Source organism: Gossypium arboreum, chromosome 5 (genome assembly GCF_025698485.1).
Source record: "Gossypium arboreum isolate Shixiya-1 chromosome 5, ASM2569848v2, whole genome shotgun sequence".
Taxonomy (NCBI): domain Eukaryota; kingdom Viridiplantae; phylum Streptophyta; class Magnoliopsida; order Malvales; family Malvaceae; genus Gossypium; species Gossypium arboreum.
The window spans coordinates 85,024,232-85,044,639 of record NC_069074.1 but is presented as its reverse complement, the minus strand read 5'-3'; the positions used below and the strand labels follow the sequence as shown (position 1 = coordinate 85,044,639).

The window sequence follows — 20,408 nt, the reverse complement described above, 5'->3', positions numbered from 1 at the left end:
AAATAGTAATTTTATAAAATTACACCACTTCCTCTGCTACTGCCGCTGCCATTTCTGCTTTCATTTTGCTTACTTTCAAGATATGGGTTAGCTTCCTTCTTTTATTCTTCGCTCGGTTGTTAACGGTGGAAGTATTTTTCTAATTTCCACTGTTTTTCTTCTTCTTCTAACACCATTGCTACCCACATCGAAGGCCTAAGTAAGAAACCCATGTCCATGCCTGTTAGAGGAAAGGGAAAAAGAGACCACCGCTTCGATAATGTTGATGATGCTTTGATTTTGTTCAATAAGATGATTGAAAAGTACCCATAGCCTTCAATTGTGGAATTTAATAAATTATTAGGAGCCATTGTTAGGATGAAACATTATGCCATTGTTGTTTCTATGTATAGACGGATCGAATTATTGGGAGTTTCCCACGATGTTTATTCTTTGAGCATCTTGATTAATTGCTTTTGTCAATTAGGTCAAATTGATTTTGGGTTTTCTGTTTTGGGGAAAATGTTGAAGTTAGGCGTTGAACCTGATGTTGTAACTTTTTCGACTTTGATTAACGGATTCTGTATTCAGGATAAGATTTTTGAGGCTGTTAGTATATTCGATGAAATGACTGAAAGAGGGTATCAAACCTGATTTGATTGTTTACAGTACAATGCTTAAGGGGTTGTGTAAGACCGGTAATACTGGTAGAGCTGTTAGGTTTCTAAGGCTGATGGAAGACAGAGGTTTTGAACCTAATATTGTAGCATATAATACCATCCTTGACTGTCTTTGTAAGAACGGGTTGTTGAAGGAGGCTCTCGATGTCTTCTCTGAAGTGAAGGTTAAAGGCCCTAGACCAGATATCTTTACTTACACTTGCTTAATTCATGGTATGTGTAATTTGGGCAGGCAGGACGGGGCTACAAGGCTTTTGAATGAAATGGTGGACAACAATATTTCACTTAATATTGTCACATATTATATATTGATTGATGCACTTTGCAAGGAAGAAACGATTTCTAAAGCTGTAGAGATTGTTGACACAATGAGAAAGCAAGGCATTGAGCCTGATGTTGTCACGTATAGTACATTGGTTGATGCGCATTGCAAGGAAGGGATGGTCTCTGAAGCTGAGGATTTTGTTGACGCAATGATAAAGCTAGGCATTGAGCCTGATGTTGTTACCCATACTGCATTAATCAACGGCCATTGCTTGCAGAACGAAATGGACAAAGCTAGAAGAGTTTTCAACTTGATGATTGAGAAGGGTTGTGCACCTGATATAGTTACTTACAACACCATGATAAATGGATATTGCAAAGGTAAAAGGTTAGACGAAGCAATGGAACTCTTTCATGAAATATCTCGAAAGGGACCAATCCTGGATATTTTTATATACAACACTCTCATGCAGGGTATGTTTCAATTAGGGAGAGCTTCAGCTGCATGTGAACTGTTTAGAAAGATGCTTGCTTCTGGACTAGTTCCAGATAGAGTGACCTGTTTGATTTTGCTAGATGGTTTATGTAAAACAGGTCATATTGAAGAGGCATCGAATCTATTCCAAGCAATGCAAAACAGTGGGTTGGAACTTGATATTGTCCCATATAATATCCTAATTGATGGGTTGTGCAAAGCTGGGCATATCGAAGTTGCCAAGGAATTATTTCATCAACTCTCAGACAATGGTTTAAAACCAAGTGTTTGCACATATCGTGTAATGATTAATGGACTATGTAAGACGGGATTGCCAGATGAAGCATACAGGTTGTTTGGGATCATGGGAGATGATGATTGTTTGGCTGATAGCTACAGTTACAATGTAATGATTTGGGGGTTCCTTCGCAACAACTATACCTCAAAGGCAACACAACTTCTTACGGAAATGGTTAGTAAGGGCTTTTCTGCAGATATATTCACTGCCACCTTATTTATAGATCTCATTGTACACTCTAATAAATCAATCTTGCTCTGAAATGTTTCATAAATTGGGTAAAGATCATCACTTGCAATGTGAATCAGTTTGTAACCATTGTACAGTGATAAAAGATTTGAATGAGGTTTAGTGTCTATTTGAATCTTGTTGTTTTAACTTATTTTTCGAAAATTATTTTAATGTTTTCATTATTTTATCAAAAAACTGTTGTAAAATAAAGTAATCATTTTCAATCAAATTTAGAACTTAATTATTTTGTAGAACTTTAAATTTAATACCTATCAATATAATTATTTTTATGAGTCAAAAAAAATTTATCTTGAGTTCAAATTTTATTGAAAGCATTTTGTAACCAATAGATTCATATCGAATATTAATGGATATCTCTATATTTGCAGTACTGCGTATTTGGATAATAGATGTCCAAGGATGTCTATCCGCATCTACTAGTAAATAGTAATTTTAATATTAAAATTGTCATCACTAATCATAACTTTGCTATTGTGTATATATATTAAATTTCCTTTACAAGTAAATATTTGTAAAAGGAAAAAAAAAATACCTAAATACAGATAACTTTGGACGTTCCTTTGTGCTGTAAGATAGGCCTCTGATACAAATATATGTTATTCCTACAAAGCTTGGAGACACAAGCAAAGTAACAGATTCATGGGGTTTAAGTAACAGAACATTCTTTGCATTATCATATTCATCGAGAGAAGAATATAGAGGATCAGCATCTATATATATGCTAGATGGATCAGCATTCGATGAAATGACTGAAAGAGGGTATCAAACCTGATTTGATTGTTTACAGTACAATGCTTAAGGGGTTGTGTAAGACCGGTAATACTGGTAGAGCTGTTAGGTTTCTAAGGCTGATGGAAGACAGAGGTTTTGAACCTAATATTGTAGCATATAATACCATCCTTGACTGTCTTTGTAAGAACGGGTTGTTCAAGGAGGCTCTCGATGTCTTCTCCGAAGTGAAGGATAAAGGCATTAGACCAGATATCTTTACTTACAATTGCTTAATTCATGGTATGTGTAATTTCGGCCAGCAGGAGGAGGCAACAAGGCTTTTGAATGAAATGGTTGATAACAATATTTCACTTGATATTGTCACATATAATATATTGATTGATGCACTTTGCAAGGAAGGAACGATTTCTAAAGCTGTAGAGACTGTTGACACAATGAGAAAGCAAGGCATTGAACCTAATGTTGCCACGTATAATAAATTGGTTGATGCACATTGCAAGGAAGGGATGGTCTCTGAAGCTGAGGATATCGTTGACGCAATGATAAAGCGAGGCATTGAGCCTAATGTTGTTACCCATAATGCATTAATCAACGGCCATTGCTTGCAGAACGAAATGGATAAAGCTGGAAGACTTTTCAACTTGATGATTGAGAAGGGTTGTGCACCTAATATAGTTACTTACAGCACCATGATCAATGGATATTACAAAGCGAAGAGGTTAGACGAAGCAATGGAACTCTTTCATGAAATATCTCAAAAGGGACCAATCCCGAATACTGTCACATACAGCACTGTAGAGACCGTTGACACAATGAGAAAGCAAGGCATTGAACCTAATGTTGTCACGTATAGTACATTGGTTGATGCGCATTGCAAGGAAGGGATGGTCTCTGAAGCTGAGGATATCGTTGTCGCAATGATAAAGCGAGGCATTGAGCCTAATGTTGTTACCCTTAATGCATTAATCAACGGCCATTGCTTGCAGAACAAAATGGATAAAGCTAGAAGACTTTTCAACTTGATGATTGAGAAGGGTTTTGCACGTGATATAGTTACTTACAACACCATGATAAATGGATATTGCAAAGGTAAAAGGTTAGACGAAGCAATGGAACTCTTTCATGAAATATCTCGAAAGGGACCAATCCTGGATACTGTCACATGCAACACTCTTGTGCAAAGTATGTTTCAGTTAGGTAAAGTTTCAACTGCTTGTGAACTTTTTAGAAGGATGCTTGCTTCTGGACAAGTTCCAGATAGAGTGACCTGTTTGATTTTGCTAGATGGTTTATGCAAAACAGGTCATATTGAAGAGGCATTGAATCTGTTTCAGGCAATGCGAAACAGTGGGTTGGAGCTTGATATTGTCCCATATAATATCCTAATTGATGGGTTGTGCAAAGCTGAGCATATCGAAGTTGCAAAGGAATTATTTCATCAACTATCAGACAATGGTTTAAAACCAAATGTTTACACATATTGTGTAATGATTAATGGACTGTGTAAAGAGGGATTGCCAGATGAAGCATACAGGTTGTTTGGGAGCATGGGAGATAATGACTGTTTGCCTAATAGCTGCTGTTATAATGTAATGATTCGGGGGTTCCTTTGCAATAGTTATGCCTCAAAAGCAACGCAACTTCTTACAGAAATGGTTGGGAAGGGCTTTTCTGCAGATATATTCACTGCCACCTTATTTATGGATCTCATTGTACACTCAAATAAATCAATCTTGCTCTGAAATGTTTCATAAATTGTGTAAAGATCATCACTTGCAATGTGAAACGGTTTGTGACTATTGTACAGTGATAGATTCTGGAAACTTGAATGAGGTTAATTGTCTATTTTCAAATTTGTTGATTTTGTTTTGACTTGTGGTAGTAAGTGAGAATCTTGTTGGTGATAATGTTGAGAAATTAGGGGAAAACCAATATCTGTTGCAATGACAATAGCATTGGTTTCTAACTGCTCAGAACTTTTAACTTCTTAAAAGTGTAGAAGAATTCAATCAAATTTAGGGTCTATTTGATTAATTGAAAACACATTTTCCGAAAATTGATTTTTGGAAAACAATATGATTTTTTGAAAAATGTAATATATTCTTTTGCTCTAATGATTTTAATTAAAACATTTTACATTATTTGATAATTTTTTCTGAACTTATTTTCCGAAAATTATTTTAATGTTTTCATTATTTTATCACAAAACTATTGTAAAATAAAGTATTCATTTTCAATGAAACTTGGAACTTAATTAATAGAACTTTAAATTTAATACCTATCAATATAACTATTTTTATGAGTAAAAAAAATTATCTTGAGTTCAAATTTTATTAAAAGTATTTTTGTAACCAATAGATTTATATCGAATATTAATGGATATTTCTACATTTGCAGTACTGCGCATTTGGATAACAGATGTCCAAGGATGTCTATCCACATCTACTAATCATAACTTTGCTATTGTGTATATATATTAAATTTCCTTTACAAGTAAATATTTGTCAAAGGAAAAAAAAAAAGATACCTAAATACAGATAACTTTGGACGTTCCTTTGTGCTGTAAGATAGGCCACTGATACAAATATATGTTATTCCTACAAAGCTTGGAGACACAAGCAAAGTAACAGATTCATGGGGTTTAAGTAACAGAACATTCTTTGCATTATCATATTCATCGAGAGAAGAATATAGAGGAACAAACGTATCTTAAGCTTTATATATGCTAGATGGATCAGCATTCTGAACAATCCATGGATGGTCAAGAAGCTTATATAGTGGGAGGCGCTGGGAAGAATCTTTGACAAGCATCTGTAAATAATGTTGAAGCGTGTTCAGTATATGCCAATGATGGAGCATTGTCGTTATATTTATATAATTGCAAGTAATAGAGGCAACTAAAGAAACCTGACTAATGAGGTCCTTGGCTGAAGATGAAACTATTAGTTTTGGAGAGAACTTCAAATCCACTTGCACAATCGTATGAGTGGGGAAAAGAGTGAACAAGTTGGGACAGGTACTCAAAAGAGGTACCCTAGTGGAAAAGCTATAAAAAGGAAACTTAAGTTTCCATCATGTTCTCTTTGTTTCGGAGCTTTAAGCATGTTCTCTAGTGTCCGCAGCTCGGGCATACCTTCTCTAAGTGTCTGAATATTGTTTGGCCTCAAAAGGCAGGACTCCATAAAGAAACTCATAGCACAACACACCAAGGCTCTAGATATCTACACTGGCATCATGCTCTACACTTTCAACTGTGGAGAACATAAAATATACGGTGAAACTTAGTTCGATGAGATGACAAACAGTTCAACATTACAGTGTACCAGTTAGTTTTATGGTTTACTACATAGTGCACCACACATAGTCCGCCTGCAATTAAATGTATGCACTGACCGTCCAAAATCCGCAATCTTTAGTTCACCCAGACAAGGAATCCAAATTGACTAGATAAGCACAATGAGGCTTTCATTGAATAACCAAACGAGTACTAGCCATGGGTTAGGAATCACCTGTGCACCAATTAACAGGTTCCCAGGTTTGATATCTCTCTGTATGACATGCTTTCCATGACATTTAAGTGCTCGAGCTAAAAAGGCAACATACTGCAACAAATAACATAAGCATACAACATATGAATCCATCGAAACACAGTACCAAGAAGAAACTCACGGTAGCAACGCGTCTTTCGCTAAAGCATTTACATTTTTGCAGTTCTTTGTAAAGTTAACCTTTGGCTGCATATTCCAGAATCAGATAAACACGTTTCTGCAAAAAGGTTGTATTCAGAAAACCAAATGTTAATTCATATATAACATTTTCAATTACATACATACATTGTTGAATTATCAATATAGGCTTATACCTGATCATAGAAATATCCATAAAGCCTCAAAATATTGGGATGACGTAGTTGATGTTCAACTTGAGATTGTTGTAGTTGGCTTTTAAAAAGAACTTTGAGGGCCACAATATGATTGCTCCACTGGAAAAATACACAAGGATCTTGCCACAAATAGTCATGTGGTAATTAATTGCATACATATAACACTTGCAGTTTCTTATTTGGAATGTAGGCAACAATCTTGAATTTTGGGTATTTTTATAAAATTTAATTTTTGTTAGAACAAAATTTAAGATGTGGTCAACAAACTTGAATTTCAATTATGCTTTAGAATATCTGGGAGTTTTGTGAAACCAACTAAAGTTATAGGAACTATGGCTGTCATATCTCATATGGATTATATCCAAATCGTAGAAGCTATTTTTGTATTTTTCTTTTTTTTACATCAATGTGTATTTGGGAATGCCATATACCATCCTTTTGTTACACCATTTTTTTTTTTTTGAAAAAGTTATTGAGCTGGACATTTTATTTATACTTAATAAAACAAGCAAAAACATACATAGTTCTAAACAGCTGAGCGGTCCAATTCAGGAAAAATCCAAAAAATGGTTAAGATAGTATTGACACGAGATTAAGTTTATTTTACATTTCTACTGTTACAAGACACTACCTAAACACATAGTCAATAGTCTCTGAACCCCCTCCACATTTGGAGCTTGTTGTGTTTACTCCAATTCTTCTATTATGGAGATTAACTAGTGTAGGCAAAAAAATTCCAAGAAATTTTCTAAGTTGAAATTTTCTTTTTTGTAGTTAATTTAAAATTCCACAATTTCCAGTAAAAGCCCTTATGGAATTTTGAAGACCTGTAAATTGATTATCACAACAACCATCAAGGAGCAGCTTATAAGCACTCCTCACTAAGAAAACGCTTGAAGGTTCGCCTCTTCACACCAACATATCTTCATGCTCCAACTTGGCTAAAAGGATTCTTATAATTTTGTTAGCAACACTCTGCTTAGAGGTATTCCTTATCAGTCCCACGTTCTATTTCTTGTGAGAGTGATCAATTAAGTCATATACCTTTACTTGTTACTGTTGTCGAAACCATTTCTTTTAAAATTGGGGTCGACTTTTATTTAAAAACGAAAATGGAGTCGCCACCCGTTTTTTTGGAGGTGTGATCGGATCACCTAGTAATTTGGTCGTTTTAATAAAATATTTTAATTTATTAAAACAGCAATTTTGGTCTACGAAATTCAAAAAAATGGGTTCGGGAGTCGGTTACGTACGAGGAAGGATTAGCACCCTCGTAACGCCCAAAATTGATACCTAATTGATTGACTAATGTCCTAATGTCGAATGTTGAAAATTTGAAAAGAATTAAAATACGATCCATTTTTATTAATGTTCGTTTTGAAAAAAGCTTGAATTAAATCGAAACGAGCATCAAAGGCCCACTCGTCCCGAAATAACAAAATGCCACATCCCATAAGTTAGGATGCGACATTTAAACCCTCGAGAACAAGTTTGCCTTTAAATTATTTTATCGAAACTTTATATATTTCGAAATCTAAAAGGATATTTGGTTATTTAGGTTTAACAAGAAAATCGAAACCCCGTAAGTTAGGGTACGATTTCTCGAATTTCCAAAACACGAAACACTGCCTTATTTTTGAAAATTTTCCTTTTGAATAATAACGACTATAACATTAACGATGTGCATTATTTTGTTTGGAGTAAAACAAAACAGTCTGTATTGGATAAATACATTAATTGGAGCTTAATACACGATGTGATGACATGAAATAAAATATAGTAATGAGCATGGAACAATAATACATGAATACAATATTATACAAGTGAATGACAATAATAAGAAAATACGAATGAACAATTATAATACACACAATGGCAATAATCACATAACATGTCACTTAAATACCCACATTAATAATCAAAAGAATGAAATAAATAACATCAAACAATTTAAAATAAATAATGAGACAATTTTAAAATAATTAATACATAAAAATAAGTTTAAAATAAATATTATAAAAAGCAATTTAGAGTGAATAGTATAAAATAATTTAAAATAATTAATATACAAAATAATTTAAAATAAAATAACACAACTTAAAATAAATAATATATAACAAATTAAAATAACATATAGAAAGTCTAAAATAAATAATCAGTAAAAAGAAATTTAAAATAAATAATATACATAAAATAAAAAATAGTTTAAAAATAAAATAAATAATGTATAAAAGAGTTTAAGATAAACAATATAAAATTTTGAAAATCAATAATCCATATAAAAAGAAGTTTAAGAATAAATAGTATATATAAATTTATAATAATAGAACAATTAAAAATAATATATAAAAGAGTTTAAAATAAATAAATAAAGCAATGTAAAGTAATTAATATATAAAATAATTCAGAATAATATGTATCGAACAGTTTAAAATGAATACTATATAAAGAAATTTAAAACGAATAACATATAAAATAGTTTATAAAAGCTGAAATTAAATAAAAAAGGACTTAATTAGAATTAGAATACAATTAAAGGGATAAACTATAAATAATAAAATAATTATAACAGACCTTTGCATCATGACGTACATGTATAATTCATACATTGAATGGTAATTTAACAGAATATTTGATTTGCTCTTTAATCTAATGTACAGGGACTAATTTATCTATTTTTTGAGTAGAGGGAGGTAAAATGCAATCTAAAATTAAATTGATGTATACATTTCTTTAAATGTACATGATTGAATCAAAATTAAAGTTCATGTATGCATTTGAACCACAATCAAAGTTTCATGTTTATAATTGCATTAAATTAAAGTTTGTGTATCAAATTGCACATAAATCAAAATTTATGTATAATTTTGAGATTTATCCCTTTTTTATTTGAGCTAAGTAATACTTCAACTTGGAAACTGTAAGTTAACTTTGTATTTTTTTAAAGTTCTAATTAATACCATTAAAATAGAGAATGAATTGTATGAAATTATTATTCCACGTCATCCCTATCCTTTTCTAATAGGAGAATGACAAATCAGATTTTTCATCCTAATTTTTAGCTTTTTTTCCTGAAAAAATTCAAATCCAAATAAAAATACTGAATATTAAAAGGAAAATTATGATTTGTCATTCTCCTATTAGAAAGGGATATAGGTGACTTTGAATCATAGTTTTATACAATTTCTTCTCATTAAAATATACTAATGTGACTATGATAAATTAATAACATGATGACATGTGACAAAATATATTAATTTATTAAAGAAATATAATTTTTACACATAGGAATGAACAAATTGTTCATTCTAGACATATATTTTAGTATTTTTATATATTTTTAAATTTTTATAACATGTAGGATTTTTATATTATTATTTTTTAAAATTTAAAACATAAAAATATAAAATATTTATAAATTTATAAAAAAATATTAAAAATATTATTTGACAATACAATGGACATGGACAACTATTTGTTGAAATACATTTGAAATAGGGGGCGAGAAAAATCCGATTTGATTCAAAAAACTCTATAAAAAATTCAAATTTTGGATTAAATAGTTTAAATTATTTGAGTTAATCAAGTTATTCGAATCAACTCGAATAAAAAATTAAATTTTTTGATTTAACTCGAATATGAATTATACAATTCGAGTTATCTAAAAATCCAAATAAGAAAAGACAAAACTACGTCATTTTGATAAATGTTTACTTTTTTAAAAGTTAAAATTTAAAATAATTAAGTTAAAAGGTAAAACTGCGTCGTTTTGATAAATGTTTACTCATTAAGTTAAAAGGTAAAATTATTATATTATTCATATAGTTAAACAATCTTGTACTTCATCTACTAGTTAAATAATCGGTCCATCTAAACGCAACATTAGATATAAATAATAGGATTTGTTAACTCGACTTGTTTTGACTCGATTCAATTCGATTCAGAAAAAAATCAAATTGAGTTCGGTTGCTAAAATAGGATTTGTCAACTTGACTAACTCAAAATTTTTTTACTCGACTCGATCGAATACTCACCCCTAATTTGGAAAGGTAAAACATGGATGGATTTAATGGCCAATTAAACCAAATTAGGCTCCCAACCCTTTCCCTAAACACCACTTCGCAACCCAAAATTTACACTTCTTCTGTTACTGCGGCCGCCATTTCTGCTTTCATTTTCAAGCTCACCCCTCATTGGTTTTTCATTTTGCTTAGTTTCAAGATATGGGTAAGCTTCCTTCTTCTTTTATTCTTCGTTCACTTGTTAATGGGGGAATCCATCTTTCTAATTTCCACTCTTTTTCTTCTTCTAACACCATTGCTACCCACATCGAAGCTTAAGTAAGAAACCCATGTTTGTTAGAGGAAAGGGGAAAATAGATGATGGCTTCGATAATGTTGACGATGCTTTGATTTTGTTCAATAAGATGATTGAAAAGTACTAAAGCCTTCCATTGTGGAATTCAATAAATTATTAGCAGCCATTGTTAGGATGAAACATTATGCCATTGTTGTTTCTATGTATAGACAGATGGAATTATTAGGCGTTTCCCAGGATGGTTATTCTTTGAACACCTTGATTAATTGCTATTGTCAATTAGGTCGAATTGGTTTTGGGTTTTCTATTTTGGGGAAAATGCTGAAGTTAGGTGTTGAGCCTAGTGCTGTAACTTTTTCAACTTTGATTAATGGACTTTGTAATCGAAGTAAGATTTCTGAAGCTGTTAGTATATTTGATGAAATGACTAAAAGAGGGTATCAACCTAATTTGATTGTTTACAATATAATACTTAAGGGGTTGTGTAAGAGTGGCAATACAGATAAAGCTATTAGGTTTCTAAGACTGATGGAAGATAGAGATTTTGAAACCGATATTGTAACATATAGCACAGTCATTGACTGCCTTTGTAAGAAGGGGCTATTAAAGGAGGCTCTCGATCTCTTCTCTGAAGTAAAGGTTAAAGGCATTAGACCAAATACCATTACCTTAATTCATGGTATGTGTAATTCGGGACAGCAAGAGGAGGCAACAAGGCTTTTGAATGAAATGGTTGATAACAATATGCAATTTGCAATGAAGGAATGATTTCTAAAGCTGTAGAGATCATTAACATGATGAGAAAGCATGACATTGAGCCCAATGTTGCCACGTATAGTACATTGGTTTATGCGCATTGCAAGGAAGGGATGGTCTCTGAAACAGAGGATTTTGTTGACGCAATGATAAAGCAAGAAATCGAGCCTAATGTCGTTACCTATAGTGCATTAGTTAATGGTTATTGCTTGCGGAACGAAATGGATAAAGCTAGAATAGTTTTGCAGATGATGATTGAGAAGGGTTGTGCACCTAATATAGTTACTTACAACACCATGATCAATGGATATTGCAAAGCTAAAAGGCTAGACGAAGCAGTGGAACTCTTTCATGAAATATCTCGAAAGGGACCAATCCCGGATATTGTTGTTAGACAAAACCCGTTAGCAAACAAAAATAATTAATTATAAATAAACACATATAAAATAAAATATGACCAGATTTTACGAAACGTTGAGACCTGTCAAACACAGTTTCCTTAAGACAGGTTCGACCACTCCTACGATACTTGGAGTAACTTTGGTCAAAAGTCTCCCAAGATACAACAATAGCAGCGATCGAAGTAGTAGCACTTGTACCACGATAAATCGAACGGACAATGACATTTTTTCTATCACCGGAATATTTAGAAAACATGAAAGATGAAAAAGGAGATTTTTTATAACAACAGAATTTTTGTAAGAGAAATTCTTAGAAAGTATGAGAGCGTGTAAAAAACCCTTCAGAATCATGGCCTTTTATAGGCATGGAGAGTGTTGTAATTTTGGAAAAAATATCCCTAAAATCTTCCATTAAATAAAAATTTTTAACAGATTTTTTAGAATCAAATTAATAAGATAAGTTTCCACATATAAGCAGATTTTGTCTGCTGAGGAAGAATAAATTCGTGTTGGGCTAAAATAGCTGCAGACTCATTTGGGCCTGACTAGTTCCGGACATTTAGCATCGCTCACGTTGTGCGAGTGTGCCCCAACCCCATCGGGTTTGGACTTGTACCCTTCCGGCGCGCTAGGCAGGGTTACAAGTCTAATTTATACCAAACCCTTCAAACCAATTTGGCACACATTTAAGGGGTTCAAATACCATTCAAACATACATAAATATGTCATTTTAAACATCCCTAATCACCTAACCAATATGCCATTCAAAGGCATTACAATTATACCAAAACATTACATTTCCGAACTATATATGTGTCAAACATGTCATAAATGACCATTTCCAAACTATCATCAACATGCCAAGAGTACCTTGTTTACAAGCATTTGGTAAGGCATCAAAGTGCACCAAACCAAGACAACATCAATAGCTTAACATACCAAAACATAAATTATAAAGATCCTATACATGCCATTAATAACCTTGGCCAAAATGCTCAAAGACTACCAAAATGATCGTTGGATAGTGTAATAGGTCTCCGACGAGCTTCTAACTGATCGAGCTTTCGATAATCTATAAAACAATAGAAAGAAACTACGTAAGCAACGAGTGCTTAATAAGCTCGTATAAATTAAAACACAACTTACCATGTCATTTATACAATTCAAAGATTAAACAAAACTCATCGCCAATGCCATAAGCTTAGTAAAAGGCAAATCAATATCACCAACTCACAAGTTAGTATATTTGCCCATGACATAAATGAAATCAACATTATGTAAATCTCCATATGTACTAACATCATTTAGTTCATTAATCCTTTCATAAGGTCATGATTCAATCCATTTGCATACTTACCATATCATTCCCTTTTAATACCCATTGGACCATCTAGAATTACAACAGATACTCGGGAAAGCTCACACATAATGTGCCTTTACATATAACCATAACATTTCCTTTACATCAATGCTCACACGAGCTGTGAAATGGGCCTACTCACACAAGCTGTGGGTCAGAATGTAAGCTACACGATGCTACTCACGCGAGCTGTGGAGAACCCACAACAAATGCAAGACCTCAGCCATCGGTAGGACATTCAAGACTAGCACCCGAAACATGAAATTCCTAATGACATGCCATTTGTATCCTAAGAATTCTTAAGGTTCAATCGAGACTTGATATCCGTCAATTCATCATAGTATATATGCATTCATATATTGATTTATTTATACTAAAATTAACATAGTAAACATTCCATTTAGATAACATTAAAACAGTTATAGTTCATACGATCTTACCTCGATAATTAGGGTGTAGTAATATAGTCGAACTAGTTCGAAGCTTAAGCTTTTCCTCGATCTAAGTTAGAATGTGGTTTATCTTGATCTAAATAAATATTTTCATTCAATTAAGTATTTATATAATTCAATTTAATCTATAATTCATATTTATGCAAAATTACAAATTTACCCCCAATATTTTAACTTTTCATAATTTAGTCTTTATGCTCAAAACTTAAAATCTAACCATTTTAACTTAAATCCAACCTAAAAAAGGGACCTTAAAGAAACTCATAATTATCAACAATTCACAACAAAACCCTAGGATTTATACCTTTAACAATTTAATCCTTATTTCAAAAATTCATCAACAATCACTTAACAAAACTTGTTTTTTTTTTCAACAAAAATTCATAGTCTATCAATTAACATAAAAAACCACTCAAAAGCATTCATGGTAAGTCCCTCAACTCTTAAAAATTTTGTAAATTAACCTCTGGGCTAGCTAGATTAAGCTAAAACGAACTAAAAAACATAAAAATAATTAAAAACGGGTTGAAAAATACATACTATGCGCCAATATAAGCTTAGCCGAATCAAGCTACTAACAATGGAGTACTTCCTCTCTTAAAATCGGTTATGGAAGAAGAGTAAAAGATGATACTTGTTTTAATTTCTTTTGTTTTAAGCTAATTTACTAATTTTCCATATTAATCTTATTACATATTAAAAATTACCATAACATCTTGCCCATGCACATCCACTAGCATTATTTATGGTATAATTACCATATAAATCCATTAACTTTCCTTTCCATAGCCATTTGATCCTTTTAACTAATAGAACTCAAATTTTTCACCTTTTACAATTTAGTCCTTTTTACCTAATTAACAATTTAAACATCAAAATTTCTTAACGAAATTTTAATAAGACCTTAATATAATCTTGTAAACATTAAATAAGTAATAAAATAATAATTTACTTGTCAAAATTGTGGTCCCGAAACCACTGTTTCTGACACACTAAAAAGGGGATGTTACACTAGGTTTTATAACAACAGAAACATTTAGATTGAGAGAATTCTATTCTTTGTTTCGAAGGGTTTTTCATGTGGGGCTTCAGTTTTTTCCATTCATTCTCTCCATCTTTTGCACTCAAGAAAAGAAAAATTAAACAAACTTCACTGTTATGCACTCAGAAATAAAAATAAAATTCTTAATAAGGCAATAATTAATCTTGTGAGTTTTTAAAAAAAGTGTTTATATCAATCAATTAAAATGTATTAGAATCAAACTAACAAAGCAAACCTAGTAGCACTAGGAGTCCAAAATCGGCTAGACACCAAAGAATTATGTTGCACAGAGGAACTTGACAAACTTGTTCAATCACTTGTTGAAACCTGAAAACCTGAAAACCTGTTGAAACCCAAAAACCTGAAAAATTACAAAGCAACTTGAAAAACTTCGTTCGAGGTGTTCTCGATATCCAAAAATTACGAAATTTAAAGTGAAGCTTCCTCAAATAATGTAGATTTTATCTGGAAAGGTTTGGCACAAAATTCAACCCACAGAATATTTTCTTACTTTTTCTTTTTTTTTTATATTTTCTTTTTTCTGCACTTTTTCAATCTTTTTTTTGTGAGAAATATTTTTTATGTAAAATTTCAGATCATTTGAAAATCGTTTACCCACTGAATTTCTTTTTTTGAAAATTCTCTCGGTACAAAAAATTTTGTTTTAAGGTTGTTTGCTAGAAATCAATTTTATAATAACACAAAGAACACCTAAAATGCCTAAATCTGATACCAAATGATAAAGAATGAGGCCGATGAATGTGGAAGCGAATCGTAAAATTTGTTAAAGTCGTGGATTTGACTTAGGTTTTTAGAAATTCAAAAAGAAACTTGGATTTGAAACAACCTGAAACACAAATGAATCCAAGTCAGATAAAAAATAAAGAAGACAATTAAAAACAAATAATCAATATGAATAAAGTAGAATAATAAGATCAAAGATTAAAATAATAAAGAAGAAAAATAAAGAAGATAGAACGTGGCGTGTAAAAGTCCTAAGAAGCCTCAGAAACACAAAGAATCCATAACCCCCTTCAAGCGACCCTAATTTCCCCCTCTATGATAAAAACTTTGGCAATAAAAAGTTTGAAAATAATCCCCACAATCTGAAAAGATTGATGAACTCTTCTAAAAATAACTAAAGAGAAATTCTTGAAAAGAAAATGATAATTTATTAACTCAAAAGAGAAATGGAATAATAATGAATTGTGTGATTTGTGTACAATGCAAAGGTCTATATATAGGCTAGCTAAATAACTAAAACTCTAATTTAATCTAAACAAGAAGTAGTTTTAAACTAAATTTTCTTGTTGACATAATACTCTTAAATAACTTAAACTACTTAGTAATTAGTAAAAATTCGGAATAATAAAATAATAAAACAATAAGAGCTGATAAATACAATATTGTGCTCATATATAATAAAAATTAATCCCAAAACTTAAACCTAATATGATTTAAACTCGAATTAAAAGCTCAAAACTTGTAATTCCTATCATAATCACGTCTGGAAATTCTGTTCGCGTAGTTCTTATTAAAACGGTCATAACTTGAGCTCCCAAACTCGAAATCGAGCGATTCAAAGTGCGCTTTGAAGCTGAGAGATAGATATTGTAATATCCCTAAATCGGGTCTAGTAGTTTCGGGTATATTTTTTGGGTTCCGAGTGTGAATTTAGGAACTTATCAAGTTAATAGTAATTTTTAATTTAACTTAGGATGTCAATTTCATCTAAAATGGATTAAACAATAATCTGGAAAAATAAAAATATTTTTGGAAAATTAATTTAAAAGCAATTAAATAATTATTAGTGAAAATAATTAATTTGGGTTGAAAAAGAATTTTAAAATAATTTTATTGGGGGTTAATGAGTTAAATTTAAATATTAATTAAATTAGATTTAATTGTAAAATAAGAGAAATTTTGGAGTATTTATTTGGCAAATAAACCTTTAAATTCGGAATTTTGGAGGGAAAGGATCAATTGGTAAAGTAAGGGAAATGTAAGAGGGGCTATTAGTCAAATTTCCCAAATTTTAAATTTCTGGTGGGTTGTTTCAATTTTAAACTCAATGCATCTAGCCTAATTTTCACACCATTTATATCAGATTAGAGAACTATAAAATTCGTTTTCTTTGCATGTTTTTAAAGATCTATCATTAGAGAATAGATTCAACAAATTTCCTTCTCAAAATACTCTCTCTTTTCACCTGAAATTATTCACAATAGTAGCCAAAAATATTCTGAAATTTCTCAAGGTTCTTGAATCAAGATTTTCAATCGAAGTATTTAGAACGAATAAAAGATAATTATTATTTCTAAACTTATTTTTATGATGATTAGAAGCATATTTACATGATTTGAGTGATAATTACATGATTTTATATCAATGTCATCTTCTTTAAAAGCTTAAAGTGTTTTAATGGTGAATTTTGAATTTTGAGAGGAAATCCACAAATCAATGGATGTTCCAACTCAAAATGAATCTATTAGAATATTTTTGATCTTATTTATCAAGATTAAACATGTTTTGTAATGTAATTTAAAAAAAATCGAATTTCATCATGATCATCAACCAATTTTCCGGATTTTTGTGAAATTGATTTAAATGTGAAATTAATGCTTAATATATGTTTATTTGGTCTAGTATTGATGTTTGGAAGTGATTAGGAGGGCTGCAGTGATCAATTTTGTGAGGAATTAAGTTTTTGACTTGATGATACAAATCCAGTAAGGTAACTTTGAGAGAGAATTTCTTGTATCCTAGTTGATGAAATTTGCACTTATTATATCTTTTGATAGGTGGTAATATCTATTTTGTCTCTTTTGAAGGTCCGAATCTTGAAGAGGATCGAGCTAATCGAAATTGAAGCTTGGATTTGCTTGGTTGATCAATTTGTTGTGGTTGAGTTAGTTGTGTGGTGAGTGTTATTTAAGGGCGATTTGGTAAGTTGACCTTCACTTATGCTTATTTGGATGATTAATTACTGATTGAAAATATTTAATTGAGTTTTGGTTAGTTAATTTTGCAAGATTATTGATATATGTTTAAGTGATGAAATTTTTGTTAAGTGTTGGTAAGTAAGCATCTAGTGATTTTATATGCTTGATTTTGTTGATTATAATGGTGAACTAAGCAAGTATTTTGGGGTTTTGGTTCATGGTATGTTGATATTTCAATTGATAAATGAACATTGATAATAGGTAATTGGTATGCTAGATTTAATTTGATGTTAAAATAACTATGTTACATGATTCACATATGCATTTTGGCACTTTAAATGAGCACATTATTGACTGAAATTATGTTATAATTGATTGATTATATTGGAATTATAGCATGGTAGATCCATTCGATATAGTTGACTTGCCATAGGATTTGTGAGTACTCACCAAATTGATAAGTTATTTGTGAGCAATGAGACTCTAGGTGGACTGATTAGGAGTAGATAAGGGAGTGTTGAGCTTGTGTCTCCACTCAACGGGACTGATTTGAGGAGACATAAGGGAGCGTGTGGCCTCAGCCTACTCAATCCGAGACTGATTCTAATTCTGATTGGGAGTAAAGAGATCCGTTTATCCGATGTATGATCACCCGATTAAGCCATGATTGTATATGCCAATATAAATGTATGAAATGTTACATGCTAAATTGATGATTATATGCCATGATTAATTATGATTTTTGATACATGGTTGAGCATATGACATTGAACTTTTATGAATTGATATTGTGACTGAAAATTTGTATTTGATTGGTTTCAATTTAAGCATGATTTGGGAGCTAATTTACTCGTTCTTCTATTAACATTCATTGAGCTTTTGAAGCTCACACCCTCACATTCGTGCAGTTAACCAACGGGATTGAGGAGCTGAGGAGCCGAGCAAGAGAGTTCCAAGAGATTAAGGCTTGGTAGAGATTTAGATTACATGTTTTAGATATATTAATCGGGCATTGTGGAACTTCTGAGACTTAGTTTAATTTTTGTTGTAATTGGACTTGAACATTGGACATTTTTAATTTTGTATGGTTTTATAATATCATATATGCATGTTTGAGTTTGATTATTGAATAATTTACGGTGTATTGTTGTTTGATAACATGGTGATTGATAACATGGTGTGTGAGGCATGATGTTTACACTAACCATTTTTTAAATGAAGCTTCCATAGAGTGGTTTACTAGTGACTAATGTACACCACTTGTTTGAATCAACCGGTGGATGATATGCATGAAATTGAATGTTTAATTCTATCTAATTGGGGCATAATTTGTGTTAATAAATTCAATTGAAGGTATATAAATATGTATGATATTTAATTATAGCTAAATCAGGTTTAATTGGCCATTAAAATACTCAAAATCGGGTTTAAATCAAATTTTTCGCACTAAAAAACTGCAGTAGACTGTTGGGGGTTTGAATTCTGGTCTTTTTAAATTGGTTCTCTAGTCTGTTTAAATTTCAAATTAGTCTTGTCACTTGATAAGTCTAATTAAAGCCTTAAATGATAAGGAAACTTGATAAAATTTTAGCATTAGACTTGTAATTGATAAAATTTGTTAGAAACGCACTCAATTTAATATTCAAGTATTGTACTGATAGTTAAAAATTGTTAAGATTTAGTCTTTAATGATAAAACTTGAATTAGACATAGAAAATAAACTCGAATTAAGCTGAAATTTTTAGGGCTTACATAAATTGACTAAAAGAGGGTTGGTAAATGTATAGATCTAAATTCGGGTTAGTTTAATCGTAGGTGGTAAAATGACAAAAATGTCCTTAGGTTAAATTACTTATAAAAAGTTTAAAATTGGTTCACAAATTACTTTCGCATTAGTAAATAACTAATAAATGGATAAGATTGAGGTCTTATAAGGTCAAGATGTGTCTTGGGAGGTCGTTAGCGAAGAGTCACTTAGGTGGCTAATGTAACGCTTCAAATTTGGGCTGGTCCGTCCCGGTCGGGTTTGGAGTGTCACAGATATTCAAATGCCATGATGACATCTTAACCTAAAAATGCATGGATGGGGTAAAATTTATTCAATTCCAAAAAGTCGTCGCAAGTCTTCTAATTTCTCAAACTTGAAAATTGACAGCTTCGACAAATGGAATTGAATAAATTTTACCCCATCCATGCATGTATCATTATCAGTCGTACATATGTTTCTATAGACGACGATAATTTTCCAATTGGTTTGGAAGCTAAGATGTAATAATATTCTGAAAAGCGTCATACCGACACTACATGGTGTGTAGGGCTGGATAAGTGTTTCATACCCCATATGGTGTGTTAGGATGGTCGAAGTATGTGTGTAGCGGATTGGGGTAAGATTATATTTCTGCATCTGTACTGCTCTAATATGTTCAGCTTCTGCTATATTTGTCTAATTAATTTCTGTTGTTTAACTTATATGTTACACACTGAGTTTCAAAAACTCACTTTTTGAACGGAAGCTCGATTATATTAATCTATTCATTTATTTAATTTATTTAAATTTGGGTTTAAGAGTTGTAAC

At 31.5% G+C, this 20,408-nt stretch overlaps 3 protein-coding genes and 1 pseudogene across 3 annotated transcripts; 3 read left to right on the top strand and 1 right to left on the bottom strand.

Annotated features, from left to right (window-relative positions):
• LOC108451535 (pentatricopeptide repeat-containing protein At1g12300, mitochondrial-like) lies at positions 1 to 2,060 on the top strand. The gene is given in 2 exon segments (XM_053028831.1): positions 1 to 618; positions 620 to 2,060. Coding segments are annotated over 2 exon segments (1,599 nt in total). The 5' UTR covers positions 1 to 357; the 3' UTR covers positions 1,958 to 2,060.
• A 679-nt stretch (positions 2,061 to 2,739) lies between these two features.
• Positions 2,740 to 4,422, top strand: LOC128279343 (pentatricopeptide repeat-containing protein At1g62930, chloroplastic-like). The gene is made up of 2 exons (XM_053027618.1): positions 2,740 to 3,012; positions 3,124 to 4,422. The coding sequence occupies exons 1-2, from the start codon at positions 2,740 to 2,742 to the stop codon at positions 4,420 to 4,422; spliced, it is 1,572 nt and encodes a 523-aa protein (XP_052883578.1).
• A 967-nt stretch (positions 4,423 to 5,389) lies between these two features.
• On the bottom strand, positions 5,390 to 10,726 carry LOC108451534 (serine/threonine-protein kinase Aurora-1-like; annotated as a pseudogene).
• Positions 10,666 to 11,925, top strand: LOC108451533 (putative pentatricopeptide repeat-containing protein At1g12700, mitochondrial). The gene has a single exon (XM_053028988.1). It carries the CDS (start codon positions 11,055 to 11,057, stop codon positions 11,646 to 11,648), a length of 594 nt encoding a protein of 197 aa, XP_052884948.1. The 5' UTR covers positions 10,666 to 11,054; the 3' UTR covers positions 11,649 to 11,925.
• The last annotated feature ends 8,483 nt before the right edge of the window (positions 11,926 to 20,408 follow it).

Coding starts and splice junctions, on each gene's coding strand:
- LOC108451533 (XM_053028988.1), top strand. CDS start 11,055: ATGAAACATTATGCCATTGTTGTTTCTATGTATAGACAGATGGAATTA.
- LOC128279343 (XM_053027618.1), top strand. CDS start 2,740: ATGCTTAAGGGGTTGTGTAAGACCGGTAATACTGGTAGAGCTGTTAGG. Junction 3,013..3,123: donor CAAGGCTTTTGAATGAAATG/GTTGATAACAAT, acceptor ACAATGAGAAAG/CAAGGCATTGAACCTAATGT.